The sequence below is a fragment of the Mesoplodon mirus genome (genome assembly GCF_964341445.2).
Source record: "Mesoplodon mirus genome assembly, chromosome: 2".
Taxonomy (NCBI): domain Eukaryota; kingdom Metazoa; phylum Chordata; class Mammalia; order Artiodactyla; family Ziphiidae; genus Mesoplodon; species Mesoplodon mirus.
In genome coordinates this window covers 66,559,307-66,575,429 of record NC_138977.1, presented here as the reverse complement: position 1 = coordinate 66,575,429, position 16,123 = coordinate 66,559,307, and the positions used below count along the sequence as shown (strand labels likewise).

Here is a 16,123-nt window from a genome sequence, read left to right as displayed (position 1 = left end):
GTCCCTAAGTGTTCTTATCACAAAAAAAAAAAAAAAAAAAAGAAAAAAGAAAAAGAAAGAAATACGTATCATGTATTTCTGGTTATATCATGACCAGGTACACCAGGTATGTATATCAGTGTATGTTTTTTATGAATGGAACAAAAGTATCACAAAACAATATTTTGTGCAATGGTTTCAATAACAGCAAAAGGTAATCAAATAATTAGGATGTGATGAGTTTTAAGTATTTATTACCTGTGTTTTATTATGTTATTTAATTGTAATATTAAACAATTTAATTTTTAGTAATGACTGTGTTTAACAACTGGCTGACGGAATCCCTAACCATCGAGCAGTTGGCTCTGGTAAGCCGGTGTAAGCTGGTCTCTGCACACCGCCGCCTAGGAGCCTTCTGGGCTCTGACAGTCTGAAGGTCCAAGGTTAGAAGGAGCTAGGAGCCCGCTGAGGCCACTGAAGGTGGGCACTGAGCCCACCCCCGACTCCTCAGCCCCACGAGGCGTCTTGGCCTGAATCACAGTCTCTGGAAGGAGAGAGAGGAAGGAGTGCAGGAGAGAAGGACTCCAACCGGGCAGGCAAGTGGCAGGAAAGGCTGGCGGCATCAGTGTTATTGTGGGAGCTGTTTTTCTCTGTCTTATCAATGGCAGAGACCAGGGAGAACAATACCCCTGACTAAATATCACTTCATGAGCCAACAGGAAAACCCCCCAAGCGTGGGTCAGATGAGTTGGCTGATCTGGGTGGGCCTGGAATCCTTTCCCAGCCCTGAGCTCTCAGGGTCTGCCTGTTTCTGCTTTCCGTATCCCAGTGTGCTGATTACACACGCTGACTCCTCTCAGCCTCTTGTTTTTTGAAATGGAGAGAACCGCCAGGTCCTGGAGACTTGGGAAGGAGTAGCTGCCTGTCCCTCGCTGTGCAGACCATGGCAGAGCAAGGCCAGACTTCCTGCTTCTTGGCTTCACGTGTCCTGCATGAACACCACCCATTCTCCCTGTTGGCCTCACTTTGGGAGCCGTGTAGGCACTGAGAATATCACCTCCCTTCAGCAGACTTGGAAACGGAGGTCAGGGAGGTCAAGGAGCCTGCCACAGTGTCAGGAGAACTAACGGCGCACACGTTTGGCAAAATAAAAAAGTCTGAAATCAAGTCTTGGGGAGAGTGTGGACCCATAGGACCTCTTCTGCTGGAAAACATTTAGCAATATCATGTAAAGGTGAACACTGACGGATCCTGCAATGCAGCAAATGCACATACACCAGAGATACTCTTGCAAAGGTAGGTCAGGAAGAGTCCCGCCTGCACTGTTGCAAGAGCCATCAACAGGAGAATGGTTGAGTGAACTGTACTGTAGTCACACAGTGGAATAGAGTACAGCCATCTGAATGAATGGGTGACAGTGGCATTCCTCAATATGATTACCATTTAGCAGTACTATATTAGGTGAAATAAGCAAGTCACAAAGATTTCAAACAGTATGACATTCTTTAAATAAAGTTAAACAACAAATCAAATATATATATTTTTAGAATACATATACATATACGAGACAAAACTCTATAAATAGGAAAGCAAGGGAATGATTCTACATGCTGATTATCTCTGATTGGGGGAGTCTTGGGGATTGGCTAAGGGTCGACCTCATAGGTAGATAGAAGATCTTGTCAAGGTCCGAGGTTTTGCTCTGACCGGCTTGTTCATAGGGACTTATTATATTAATAAACAAACAATTAAATAAAAAATAATATTACGGAGTAGGGATTATGGTTAACACCCTCTGTGTGCGTAGGCTGAGGAAGAAGGGGAAGGTTGGCGCTGGAAATCAGAAGACTTGGCTGCCGCCACCACATAGCTTTTCAAGCAGACAACTCAAAACTCACAGACGCAGAAGCCAGGTGATTTTCCTCTTCTAGGTGGCAGTTTTCCTATCGGTAAAGTGAGGTTTGGGGACCGGATCATCTTTGAGCCCCTCTCTTAGCTGAGCTAGAGCAGGCTCTGTTGCTGTAACAAATAACCCCCCACCCACACCTCCTTCTCAGAGGCTGAACACCAAAAGGTTTGTTTCTAGCCCCAACACAGTCTGAGAGGTCCTCCTTGTCAGCTGTCCTGCGATGTGGATACAGGGATCTGGCCTCTTCTGTCCTGGAATCTTTCACTTCCCACCAGCAGAATGGGAGAGAGAAAATATGGAGAACCCTCACCGACACTTGCTGCCTCACCAGAGGCACGCTGTTTCTTCTCACCTTCCTGTCACCGAGAACAAGTCCCATGACCCCAGCCCAACTGCAAGGGAGGCTGGGAAAAGGAGGGAGGGCATGGATGCACAGGGAACAGTGACTTTCTCTGCCAGAGCCCCCTGAGTTTCTGCAATCCTCTGAGCCTCTGAGCCGTTCCAGGCCAGATTTGACAGTCTCCTGTCCCTGAGTCTACAAACCACAAAGGCTTTCTGAGTTTATTCGTTCATTCCTTAAGTAAACAGTGGGGCTGCTCTGATCCAGCACTAGGTCAGGCAAAGGAGCTCATAGTCCAGTCAGTGGCGGTGCTGTGAGGAAGAGGGTGAGAAGGGAGGACCAAACTTCTCACGGTATTATGATGTCATAATACCATGCAAACACTGATAGTCGAGAATAAAACAGAAAACATCTAGTGGGTGTGTGTGAGGGTGGAGGTGGGGGTCTGGTTACAAAAGGCTTCTTGGAGAAAGTCATTTTTTTGACAGAGTCTTGAAGAGTAAGAGGAGTCTGCTGGGAAGGCTGAAAGAGGGGCTCTTCCTGGTAAGGGAACAGCATGTGCAAAGGCATGGAGGCGAGGAAGGCCTTGTAAGAGTGGGGAAAGGCCAGTGGTTTCATTTGGTCAGAGGACAGGGCACACATGTGATGTAGGGGTTGGAGGGTAGGTTGAAACTACAATTAAGGTAGAAAGGTGATCGGGAGTCAGAGGTCAAAAGGGCCTTGAATGTCGTGCCCAGTGAGTGTTTGGACCTTATCCACTGGGCAGCCATGGAAAGATTTTAAGGAGACAAGGAAGGCCAAAGGTCACTGGAGGGGCCATTTCAACCCCTCCCAAAATCTCCATTAGTCAGTTTCCCTGTCATCCTTTGATGTGGACAAGACTTTTCCCAAGACAATGTACAGAGTTCTGCACACCCAACTTTGGATGAGTGTCTTAACCCCCATCTTCCAAACAGAGGCCCCACAAGCCTAAATACATACAAATCAAAGAGCCACTTCCCCTTGTGCCCCACAAGAGGACACGCTCACATTTCAATCACTGGTCCCGAGTGACCAGGCATCTTCCTTCTAGCCTTGAAGGCCTGGGGTCTCTCCACGGGGTTGGGGTGGCTAACAGACTATTGGTAAAATGTACACGGCTTGTATTTTAAAGAAAAGTGGATGCAGAATTGGAAGGAGAGGAGGAAAGTCACTGCTACCACGGTCCCTATGTGAGGAAGGCCCCATCTCTGCCCCACCAATTTTCTGAAGGCCGTTCCTTGGGGAGCAGTGGGTCTGCTAGACCTGCCCCTATGACTTCCAGGGATCGGCGGTGCAGGGGCTTCTGCCAGCTTGCCCCAGACTGAGAACCCTAGGCGTCCGATATCCAAGCTGGTACTCCTCATGCCCACTTCAAGGAATCTAGCCTTGAAACTGAGCAAGCACTCTCTGAAGGCCTTCTAGGGGCCAGGGCTGTCAGGTGCCCAATGTTTTCCTGCGTCTTGGGATTCAAGCAACCATGGAAAGATTTTACACACGAGGAAACTGCAGCAGAGGATATTCAACTTGCCACTGTCACACAGTGAGGAAGCGGGCAGACTCCAAAGGCCTAGGCTCTGTGCGCTGCTCTGAACCTATATGCAGTGGCCAGCTGAGTTCAAGGTTCATGGCTCTCCCCACCTTGTGTGGTTCTCTTCTGGTCAAGAGTCTGTGAGTGGGGCCTGGAGTGGTCAGGCTGTCTCCCTGGTTTTCCCTTTGGAGCACTGCACAACGATATCTGGGGTTGGTAGGTGCCAAAATCTAGTTAGCATTTACTAAGTCCTATGCCCTGGCAACAAGGGGGCTGCATCCACGGGAAGAAGGGGTACCGCAAGCCCACTGGGGTTGAGGGTAGCCTCTTTCTAATTCTGCACAAAGTCCTCATATAGGTCAGAGAGTTCTTTGGGAGGGTGGATATAAGGGATGGCAAATCGTTTTCATCTTCTGGGCCAACTGCACCCTTAGTGGCAACGCAGAGTGCTGTGTGGAGGTGGAGTCTGGCATCCCGTCTGGGAAGGAGTTCTGCGCTCAGTGATTTCTGTCCCGGGTTGGGGGATGGGGCAGTGGCGTGTGCAGGGAGAGTATTTGCCATTTTGCTATCACTGCTGTAAACTGACACCTTCTGTGTCAACACACAGCCCAAAGGAGCCCAGGGCTCAGCCCTGGCCCAGAGGAGAGGCAAACGTCAGCCTTCCCAGTATGTATGTGCTGTTTTAATTCCTGACGCATGGCACGCAGGCAGGTTCAAGAGGGTTAGGGGTTCCTTTGCATTACAAATCACCACGAGATGTTTTTTAGTGAAATAAGCAGCAAAAATTTGCACAGGATTGTGAAGTCCCATCTTGTTCTTCTGCTCATCTCTGCCGGCCTTTCAAGCCCAAAGTGAAGGCTGATTCCCCCCACCCCATGAAGACCCCTGCTTGCTCTTCTTTCCAAAGTTTCTCCTGCTCTGAGCTCAAAGCTCTTGGTCTGAAACTCCACCAAACACCTATCAGATGGGCAACTTCAGCTGCAGACACTTCCCTACATATTCCCTCCTCCTCCAACCGCCAGTCCAGGAAAGTTGAATATTGCTCTTACTGAAATTATTAATACCACACTTCCTTCCCGCATGATGGCTTATTCCCAGCTAGCAAAGCACCTTCCTGTTTGCATCCTCATTTGACCCCATCAGTCACTAACTGAGAAAATTGAGGTTTACAGAGAGGGCCGAGACTTGCCCAAAGCCACCCGCCCAGGTTTCTTTTCTCCAAATCCTGTCTTCTCTCCATTGTCCCATTCTGGAGACCACAGGGTAGATGGAGTCCCCAGAAAGGGCAGGGGACAGGGATCCAAACCTCACCTGAGAGTTCCCTCCTACCTGTGGTTCTGAGGATAGTGTATAGGCCAGAGTGGCCATACAGGAGACTGCCAGACCAGGGCCAAGGAAGGGAGAGCTAGATGTAGATGGGATTAGGAGCAGGTGGCTTAGACATCAGGCTTCCTGGGTGACCCTGGGCCACTCCCTTTCCTTCTCTGGGCCATGGTGCGTCGTCCTCTGTAAAGTGAAGGCTTGAGATAGGACCTCTGACATTTTGAAAGCAAGGCTTCTTAATGTGTACTTGATGGGGAGTGGGGAGACACAGAGCTTGGGCCTGGACCAGTCTTCTTATCCTGGGACCCAGGCCTCTGATACCCATCTGGTCACCCTCACCCATTACCTCCCATCCCACGGGACGTGCTGTCTCAGGGACCTGAGGGGCTGGTGAGGGGCCCAATCACCTGCTATCCAGGCAAGCTGCCTGTCAGTTGCTCAAATTTATTGATCACTAACTGGATACAGAGCCCATGTGTCGAGCAGGTGTGCTGTGGGCAAGGGGAGGGGGAAAAGTACAAAAGCAAAGAAGCCATTCAGGCTTCAAAGGGGAGCATAATTTGGCCATCTCTCCATCCAACTATTGACCTAGCAAACATTTTTGGATCATCTGCTATCTATGTACCAGGCCCTGCGTAGGAACTATGGGGCAGGGATAAGGTGGGTTTGGGGTGAAAAGGCCAGTAGTCACCAGGTAGGACAAGCAACCTCACAGCATCAAATCACTCTTAAGGACAGGGAACCCCAGACCAGGTGTCAGACTCATAGTCTCAGGCTGAGAACCATGGCAGAAGGGTTTTGTGTGGCTAGCACTTTGGTTCTCCACATGCCCCATCACTACCTGTCTATTGCCTTATACCTAGTGGTACCTGCTTGGCCCCTAAAGCAATTTGAATTTGCAACCCATACTAGGGAAAAATATCAGCACTTCAACATAACAGGACTACCACCGTCCAGAAGGAGAGTGGGGGCCAAAGACAGAGAGTTCTGGGCTGGTGCTGGGAGCCTTGGGGTCTCCTCTGGGCTCCCCAACTTCCTGTGCAATTAGAAGATGTCCCCTCTCTGACCAGCAATTTTCTCTGTAAAATTTAGGGAAAGTCTAGGTCGGTGGTTCCAAATCCTATCCAGCCCCCCACCTTAGAACCTTAAAGATAGTATCGGAGTTCCAGAGATGACCCCAAATGTTTCCAAAAGTAAATGGCTATAACATTTATTCCTGACAAGTGCGTACCTTCTCTTTAAACAAATAGGTTTAAAATATAAAGAGTACTGTAGAAATGTGTCTCGGATGAATAAAAATATTAAGATATGATTGGTGTGTGCGCTATCATTTGTCCTAATAATCACAAATTGTTTGATAGACAAAATCTTTGAAAACCTGATCAAATGAGACAGAATACAATCCAAGGGGTACTTGCTTGGTGACATGGTTGGAAAGGGTAGCACTTGGCCATCATTGAAGTCCTTTCAGGTCCAAGCATCCACAGATGTGTGCCGATGCCAGTCGTGGGAGAAATCCTCATGGCAGGGATGGCAGAGAGCTGACCCTTATGGAATATCTTCTGATTACTAAACTCAAACTGGTAAGCTCACAAACATCCCCAGAGGTAGGGCAGTGACCCTCCCCATCTTACAAAAGAGAAAACAGGTTTATTCGCAGAGGTTAGGCGCCATGCCAAGGCCACTCATCTGGAAGGTGGCCGAGCTGGCACTTGAACGCCGGGGGGGAATGGCTCCAGAGCCAGGTTTGAGGTTGGAGAGGCGACTCCGGCCCCCTCCGGGCGCCTCGCCGCTAGGTCCCTGGCGCTGGAGCAGTGCAGGTGCCCGAAGACTACCCCAGTCTGAGAGAGTGAAGTCCCCCTGGAGCTTCGGGGTGTGTTGGGGGCAGGCGGAGGCTGGGACGGGGGCTCCCCTCAGGCATACTTGGACTAGCTGGGCCGTCCTGGGGCGGTGAGTGGCAGTCGTCTTCCCCAGATCCCCCAGACCCAACTAGGGTCCTGGCGACCCGCAGAAGCACCCGGGGCGGCCTGGGGCCGGGGGTCCGGGCTGAGGAAAAGGGCGAGACGTGAGGCGGACCCAGAGCAGAAATAGGAGAAGAGAGAGGGGGAGGGGGAACTAGGGAAGGGGGCGGGGAGTCCTTCCTGGGACAGGAACCCAGGCCCCCCTTGGCTGAGCCGACCTGCAAAGCGATTCTGCAGATGGAAGGAATTAAGTGGGAGGGGGAGGGTCCTTCGATGATAGCGAGGAGAGGGAGGGAGGGAGATGTGTGTGTGTGTGCGCGCGCACGCGTGTGTCTCTGGGCCTGAAGGGGAAGGAGAGAGAGACACATCAGACTAGACGAAAGTAGAAAAGATGAGAGGCAGAGACAGAGTCGGAGACAGATCCATAGAGAAAGACGACGAGACCGACAGACAGATGATGAACACAGGAGATGTTAGTCTGAGAGAAAGGATAGAGTATGTGGAAGGTAGGAAAATACGGGAAAAAACAGTGAAAATGAAATAATTGGAAAGGATTTGTAAAGAAAGAGAGACAGAAGAGAGCCGGAGCAAAGCGAGACGGGATTGATCAGGCCCGGGAAGCACTGAGCTCCTGTAGGGTGGGGGAGCTGGGTTGGCCGCACGGAGGGGGCGGGGCCTGAGAGGGGGCCGCCCATGGGCGGGCCCGCACCGTGCTACATATGTAGATGAGCTCTCTTTCCCTGCTCACCCCGCCCCCATTACTCTATATTCAATAAGACAGCCAATGGGGAGCGAGGAATGCTCCAGGAGGGGCGGGGCCTCGGAGAAGCCCACCCCGGGAGCGGCCGCTGAAGGGGTCAGAATTGAGGCAGATAGCGGTTCGTGGGGCGGGGCGGGCGGATCGGAGGGGGCGGGCCCAAAAGTTTCCTGCCCAACTTTCGCTGCCTCCTTCCTCCGCCCGCGCGCTCTGCGGCTGCAGTTTGGGGGAGGCGGCGGCGGTGGCGGCGGCTGTGGGCTGAGCGCGGGGTGCAGGCGATCGCCGTCGGGGCTCGGGCGGCGGCAGTGGGCGCAGGCTCCCCGGTGCCCGCCCCTCCGCTCCGGGGGGGCGCGAGCGGGCGGCCGGGGGGGGGCCGGCACCGCCGCCGCAAAATGAGCCTGCTGTCGGCCATCGACACGAGCGCCGCCTCGGTGTACCAGCCGGCCCAGCTGCTCAACTGGGTCTACCTGTCGCTGCAGGACACGCACCAGGCGAGCGCCTTCGATGCCTTCCGGCCCGAGCCGCCCGCCGGCGCCGCGCCCCCAGAGCTGGCCTTCGGCAAGGGCCGCCCAGAGCAGCTGGGCTCGCCCCTGCACTCCAGCTATCTCAACAGCTTCTTCCAGCTGCAGCGCGGAGAGGTGGGTGCCCCTGCGCGCCCCCGCCCTCAGCCGACCGTGCCGGGCCTTTTCGTATCTGCCCGGCTCTTCCTGGCCTGGCCCCGGCCCGGCTCCGTATTGCCCAGCCCTGCTTGGCTTGGCCTCGCTCAGCTCTGCCAAGCTCGCCGCCCGAAGTCCCCGGGGCGCCGGGAGCGCGTCACCTCCCAGCTGAGCCCGGCCCGGAGCTGCTCAGGCGCGGGCGGGGCCCTCCTGCCCTCTCTCCCAGCCCGGGGCGCCCTGCTCCAAGGGGACTGGGGGGGCCCGGCTGGGAGGGTGGGTTCCGGATTCTCTCCAGACAGCCGGGGCGCGGCCTGTGCAGGGAGCCCCTTCCAAGTGTCCTTCCCACGCCCAACCCCATCCCCCTCTCGGCCACCGCTGGCTGGGACGGAGAGTGTGGATTCTGCCCCGAGTTCCTCTGGAGGGGCCTAAAATCTTTTCTCCTCCGACTTCGGCGGTTCCCGATCTGAAGGGCACCCTGGAGATCAGTGACTAGCCCGGAGAATTTTTCTGCTCTTCTCACACAGGGACCCCCAGATACATCCTCCAGCCGCTCACCCTCCCCCAGCCACATAGGAAGTGGTTTTTGAGGGCCTGACCCCACAGACTGCGCTGTCCGCCTCCCTCCCAGCCTGGAAGGAAATGAAAGGGAAATCCTCTTGAACTCTTGGGAGGGGGGCTAGATAGGGGGAGAGGTTCCAGCTGCCCAGTGCCTTCTCCAGAAACCTGGGCCGGCTGCCGTTGCAAAGTCTGCCTGTTGGGTGGATTCAGTTACAGAATCCGAGAGGCAGTGCATCTTCCCCCAGCTAGATAAATACACAGATTGCCGGGACCTCCCAGCCCCTTTGAGAGGTCTTCAGAGCCTTCCCGAATACCACCCTCTCTGGCTTCAGCTTGACTCCTCCCGGGCCCCACTCCCACTTACTCCTGCCTCATTTGGGAACTGCAGACACCCTTCTGTGGCCTTCACTCACTCTCCTTCTGGCAGCTCTCTCTGAAAAAGTGCAGGGGGAAGGGGCAGGGGAGAGGACACACACGAGGGGCACTTTCCTTCTAGACCTGGGCACACCAATTAGTTTCGGGAGAGTCAGAATACTTGACAGTTTGTGGGAGAAGGCCTGTGTATACACCAGTGTGCTGGGGATGGAGGTGGGGAAGACAGAGGGTCGCCCTTTCTGGCCCCATAATGTGTTCCCCTCTGCCATTATTATTGACTAGGGGAGACATGGACATGTAAATCGCTGGCCTAAGGCCTAGAGATGGGCCAATGGCAGGCCAGCAGAGAGAAGGGCTGGTTGACCTGTGTTGGGCTAGTCAGGCATAGCTGGGGGAGATGAGTCTGGAAAGCACTATTTGGTGCCAGGCGAAAGCATTTGTATGCCAGAGCTCTTTGTAAACTGTAAAGCACTCTCTCCACGTGAAGAATTGTTCTTGGCTGGGAATCTTTCTTTCTTGTAAGAGACTTTGCCGCCTCTTCAGGGAATGGCTTCTGTGACCAGGGGCTTTGCAGGACGGTGCCTGGATCTTGTCAGTTGTTTGTTCTCTTACCAAACATTTGTTGAGCTCCGTGTGGCCCCCTGGGGATTCTGCCAGAGTCTCGTGGTAGCCCCAGATTAGAAGACAGACCCATGTGAAGAGTGGGTGGTTTTATGGGGGTCCTGTGGGAGCCCAAAGTCAGGAGGGTGACCATGACTCACAGGTCAAGTGAGAGTCCCCTAATCAGCCTCTACTGGCTTCCCTCTGTTCCCACCCTATGGTGGCCTTGTTCCACCATGTAGGTCTCTGCTAAGATGGCCTGGGAGTTTGGGGCCATCAGGAGTCCCCTGTGAGAGTAGGCTGTTGTGCCTCCTCTTGGAAATTTCTGGCATCCAGGATCCCACCCAAGCCCCAGTGAGACCTGCCTTCTGTCACTTCACTGCTGTTTACCTCGATGTCCTCATGAAGAGGCACATTCCTTTGCTGGGGCCACTGTAGAAGGAGCTGGTAAAGGTTATCTAGAGCAGTGGTGGAAGAAAGTCTCTCATGATCTGACTTTGGAGGAACCCTCGTCTCTGTCTGGGCCTCAGTTTACCTATCTGTAAAATGTAGTCTCTGCTCTCCCCCAGGGTGATGTGTGTGGGATTTGAGAGCTGTACAGGAGAGGATGTGCCTACAGACAGGCTGGGTTAGGGAGGTAAGAGGGGCTTCTTCTATGCTCATGGGCCAGTGGCTTCCTTGCAGTGGCTGGAGGGCTGTGCCTGTTGACTTCCGGAAGACTCTCTTGGCTTCAGACTCACTCGCTCTCACCCCCCACCCGCTTTGCCTCCTAAACCCTCTTGAAGCCCCAGCTGTGCTCCTGGGGACAGGCCTTTCCTGTGTCCAGGGCTTAGCTGGTGACCTAATATGGCTCCAAAATAGCAACTGGTTGAGAGAACAAGAAAAAATACCCCCCACCTGAATGCCACCAAGGGGCTTGTTGGACAGGAAGCAAGTCGTGTGTGGGCTGGAGGGGACTCTACGAAGGGACCCAGGGGCCCAGGAGCGTCGCCATTCTGTGCAAAGCCTGGCAGGCCTGGTGGCAGTGCCTGCGGATGTGACTTGCATGCTGACCGCTGACCACGGCCTGTCTGCACCGGTCCCTGTGCCAAGGGCCCACCCCCTCCTGCACCACCCCAGGCTGCTCCCACCACAATAGCAAAACACCATGAATGCAGCTGGGCTTTGGGCGGGGGGAGGTGTGAGGACATGGGGGCACAGAAGCCCATTGTGCCCCGGAACCTCAGCTCTGGAAGCTGAAGATAAGCCAAGGGTTCTGAGTGGAACACTGGCCCTGGGAGCGGAGAGGGAGATGGCAGAGTTCATGGGCAAAGTGCAGGAGCAGACACCAGGATGCGACTTGGATGCTTGTGGGGACTCCTTGGCTTCTCAGTCGGTGGTAAGGCTGCCAGGCCAAAGCACACACAGGTACTCTGCGCAGTTTTTTAAAAGGCCTCTGGGTCTAGAAACCGGGCCCTGGGAACCCCTGTTTCAACCCCTGGTCTGTGGCAACAACTATATGTCTTTTGAGGGAAACTTGTGAGGCCCTTGGCTGAGCCCTTCCTGTCTCTTTCCAAGTATCCGAGGAAGCCAGATCTTAGAGGGAGTCGGGGGTGGGTGGCATGGGGGGGGGTCTTCCCTGCCAGGCTTTGTTTGGAATTTAAATTCACAGCAGTGTGGGGACTGTGGGACTCCACCTCCAGAAAAGTAGAGTTACCCCATGTTGAGCATTAGCTCTCAGGAACCTCAGAGGGATGCTGAGAGCCCCTCCCGGGTAGTCCCTGTACCCGCTCAAAGGAGATATAGCTGTCCCACTCCAGGTCAGATGCTTAAGGCAACTGTTTTCTTTCCCTCTTCCTCCAGGGCCAGATGTGGCTTGAAGATGTGGCCCTACTGTCAAGTGGTACTTTGTGGAGGCTGGGGGAAGGGCTTTGGGGTCACATACATTTGGGAAACATAGCATACTGTCCTTCCCTTGGAAACACACCATGCTAACACAGTAAAGGCTCTGAGAAGTCCTGCAGTACAAAACCTGCTAACCTTTCTTCTTCAACCCAACATTTTGCATACCTACTTGACTGGATTACATTTTTGGCACAGAACACATGCCAGTGTTCTGAACATCTCCAGGCTCAGAGAATGCTCTGTCAAAGCAGAACTCTTTCTTCAAACCGTAGGAGGCTCTTCCTGGAGCTGTTAAACCAGTTGCCCTCCTGAGTCCCAGTACTATCTTCTGTAGCACTGAGGACACCCTCCTCTTTGCAGCTCTGGTCTCATTGGAGATTTGAGAACAGCAGCAAAGGTCTCATGAGGCTTACCAGACAGGGCTTCAGGCTCTGGCACACACAGGGCTGTTAGAACCCACAGAGGGGTGACCACAGTGTCCTGCTTTAAAAGGTTCCCAGGTATTGGGGACTGTGCTCTCCCCAGGTGCGGCTGAGCTGAGAGGCTGCCTGGAAGTGTAGAACAAAGCCACATATCTGCTCGAGGGTGGGAGTTTGCCTCGCTGGGGCTGAGTGGGCTTCAGGAACTGAAATTTGTTCCCAGCAGCCTTTGTGGTCTGTGTGGGGTGGTGGGGGGCAGGCCCAGGGCCTGGGAGGAATGGCCATTCCAACCCAGCTGGGAGCTTGGGAGGATGCCCAGCTCCCTCTGGCCAGCCCTGGAAAACTGAGCTCTGAGTCAGGCAAGGGGGACCATCGTTCGAGGGCCTGTTGGCTGAGGTGGTCTGACCCTCCCTCCATCAAATTAAGTTGACTGGGCGGGCCTAGACTCAGAGGGGAGACCACACCTCGTGGACCATCTGAGTCAGGTGGGAGGGAGGAAAGCAGGCAGCATTAGTAATAAGGAATTAGCAGCGGCAGAGGGCCAGGCACTGTCAGCACCAAGAGAAGGGCCCTGTGGAGAAGACGGCCCTTGAGTAGCATCTCCTACTCTTGGTGATGCTTTATTCTTGGCATCTTTTTCTTCGTGGCTCCCATTTTACAGAAGGGAAAACAGGCCTGGCAAGTCACCCAGCAAGACAGTGGCAGAGCTAGATCTAGCAGTCTTCTCCATCCCAACTACAGTCACCTCTGTGGCTCGTCCAGCTGGTACAGTTGGCTTTCGCCTGGATCATTCACTGGACGCCAGTGCAGGGCAAGCAGTAACCAGGGTGTTCTGTCAAGCCTCAGTGTCTTGGATGTTTTGTCCCTGATCTCAAACCTTCTGAGGAGTGATAGGCATTGGTCATGGGTTCTGGGTTTCCTGTCATGTCCTTGCCCCAGGATGGGGCTCTGTGGGATGTGAGTCCAATGGTGGCCTGGCTTGGGAGAGGCAAAGGAGATGGACACTGAGCACTTCCTAGCACTCCTGTCTCATAGCATCCACTGTGTGCTGCAAACCCATTGTGCAGATGGGGAAACTAAGGCTCTTCAAGAGGAGGGAGATAGAGTTAGGGACATCTCAGGATGCTTGGTCTGTCATGTATGTGTGTGTGTGCACATGTGTGTATGTGTATGTGTATGGTGGTGATGTATAATTTTTTTTAATTTGTTTATTTTTGGCTGTGTCAGGTCTTAGTTGCGGCACGTGGGATCTTTTGTTGCGGTGTGCGGGCTCTTCGTTGTGGCCCTTGGGCTTCTCTCTAGTTGTGGCGCACAGGCTTCTCTATAGTCATGGTGCGTGGGCTCAGTAGTTGTGGCATGTGCGGGCTTAGTTGCCCCATGGCATGTGGGATCTTAGTTCCCTAACCAGGGATCGAACCCGCGTCCCCTACATTGGAAGGCAGATTCTTAACCACCGGACCACCAGGGAAGTCCCAGGTGTTGTATAATCTTTATTCTGTCCTTCTCTGGCCATACTGGTCCACTTGAGGTTTCTGAAAACACCAAGCACTCCCATTCCTCTAAGCTTTTGCACTTGCTGTTGCTTCTACTGCTTCTAATGCTATCGACTGTCCCTGTATAACTGACAGATTCCAACTTACTTCTTTTTTTTTTTTTTTTTTTTTTTTGCGGTACGCGGGCCTCTCACTGTTGTGGCCTCTCCCGGTGTGGAGCACAGGCTCTGGATGTGCAGGCTCAGCGGCCATGGCTCACGGGCCTAGCCGCTCCGCGGCATGTGGGATCTTCCTGGACCGGGGCACAAACCCGTGTCCCCTGCAATGGCAGGCGGACTCTCAACCACTGCGCCACCAGGGAAGCCCCCAACTTACTTCTTTATGGCACCAGTGGATGTCTCTTCTCTGAAGGCTTTACCTGGCTGTCATGGGGAGCACACCTCCCTCCAGCTTCCGTGTCCCATGACAGATGAGTGGTACATCCTTCTGGTAAAGCATGTCTTAACAATCGGTATTTCTGTGAAATATGTACCATATGTGTCTGTCTCCATAGCTACATTTCAACACCCTGAGAATAGGAATCCTGTCTTTTTCCACTTCGTAATCACAGCATCTGATGCTTAGTCAGTGCCTGGGACAGACTAGGTGCTCAGTTAACAGTCACTAGGTGGATGGGTGGATGGATGACTTGGACTCTCTCCTCCTCTTCCTTCCCCAGACTTGTGACTATTGTGAATGCTTTCCTAGCCTCTTAGCCTCTTGTTTTTTCGCACAGAAGAAGTGTTTATGGATTGCTTGATAAATTTTAAAGAGCTGACTTGGGAGTCATGAAACCCTATCCCTAGAGATAGGGTCCCAGCAGAAGCTTAGGTGTGCTAACAGTTCTTGACCTTCTTTGGCTATGGACCTCTTTGAGAATCTGAAAGCAGCTCGAATTCCTCTCCTCAGTGCCATGCACATAGCACACAAGTACGTGCACACGCAGAACTCGCATACGCATGTAATTTCAAGGAGATCATGTCAACAGTGGATCCCAAATCCAGGCCCCCTACTGTAGAAGCTGCAAGCCTCAGTGACACCCCAGACTGGCTAAATCTTAGGGACCTCTAGTCCTCGAGTTCTTGGATCCATGCTTTCTGCTTTGATGTAGTGAATATATTCTAGAAGCGAGAGGCAGCCTGGTCCCCAGTGCTTATGCTCTAGCTGGGCAGCAGGCACATGGTTGTGAAACGTGAACACCTACCGAGTGAATGGTGACCCGGGGGGGAGCAGGAGGGACTGAGTGGGGACGGGGAGCCTCCCCTGTGTCTGTTCTGCTCTGTCCTGCTGCCACTGTGCTCCTCCATCCCCTGGTCCTTTGTCTCCCCACTTCTCTCTCCCAACTCCCCCTACCAAGAAGAACACAGCCTGCTTATTTAAATTGGAATCTCCCATCAAGCTCTGGTTGTGTCCAGGGAATTGTGTTTTGCATGCCCCGGGTGAATGGGCCTCTAGGAGGCAATGGTGCCCTTGGGGGTCCCGAGTGGGGGGATTGCCACCTCTGTCACGGTCGACCCTGCCACCTTCTTGGCCCACAGGTCAGCTTTGGACCTTGGAAACAGGAGCAGAGCTGGGGTCTGACTGTGGCTAGGGAAACCCTCGGTCCAGGTGGGGCTTCACTCTCCCATCGGCCAGCTCCAGCCTTGACAATGGCTGTCTCCCTCTGTCCCTGAGCCCAGCCCACATCCGCCCCTGCTTGTGTGTATAGGATGTGTTTGTGTTTGACCCTGCGGGCCAGAGCCCCAGATAGACCCCAGCGGGTAGAAGAAGTGCAGACCTCTTTGGAGAAGGGGTGGACTCATTTGTGAGATGAATGGTTTCTTGTCCCAAAGAGAGGAGTGTGGGTGTGTATGTGTGTGCATGTGTGTGTGCGTGTGCGCGTGTCTGTGTGTGTGTATGGGGGTGGCCTTTGGGGATAAGAAAGCAGTTGTTCAGCTGATGAAAGAGCCCCCACAGAGCTGAGGACTAGGATCAGAGAATTCCTCCTCCAGGGCCGTCTCAGGCCCAGGGACAGCAGGACTCAGCATTTGCTTTGGACAGACCTCCTTGGACGCTGCCCACTGCCACTGCCATGACCTTCCCTGCCGTGCTGCTCCCGCCTCTGCCTGCTGTCCCTCTTCTCTTCCTGCACCCATCGCTGCTCCCTCTGGGCTGCCCTCGGAAGCTTCTGCCCACCTGCCCTAACTCCTGCCTCCCCCCTCCCACTGTGCCCTGTTTCTGTCCTTGGGGGGGTCAGCCAAGGGGGAGCACATCTTGTCAGGTTGAGCCAGCCCTGGAAATC

General features: G+C 53.6%; 1 protein-coding gene across 3 annotated transcripts in view; it reads left to right on the top strand.

Moving 5' to 3' along the window:
- Positions 1-8,003: 8,003 nt before the first annotated feature.
- Positions 8,004-16,123, top strand: part of ZCCHC24 (zinc finger CCHC-type containing 24) — a 63,054-nt gene continuing 54,934 nt past the window's right edge. For 2 of the 3 annotated variants that reach the window (XM_082634704.1, XM_082634706.1), the window contains exon 1: positions 8,011-8,456. In XM_082634704.1, the coding sequence (XP_082490830.1) occupies positions 8,211-8,456 (246 nt within the window). In that variant the 5' untranslated portion in view covers positions 8,011-8,210. Of the gene's footprint in view, positions 8,457-16,123 lie in introns of all 3 variants that reach the window. The other variant, XM_082634705.1, reaches the window with a different exon arrangement.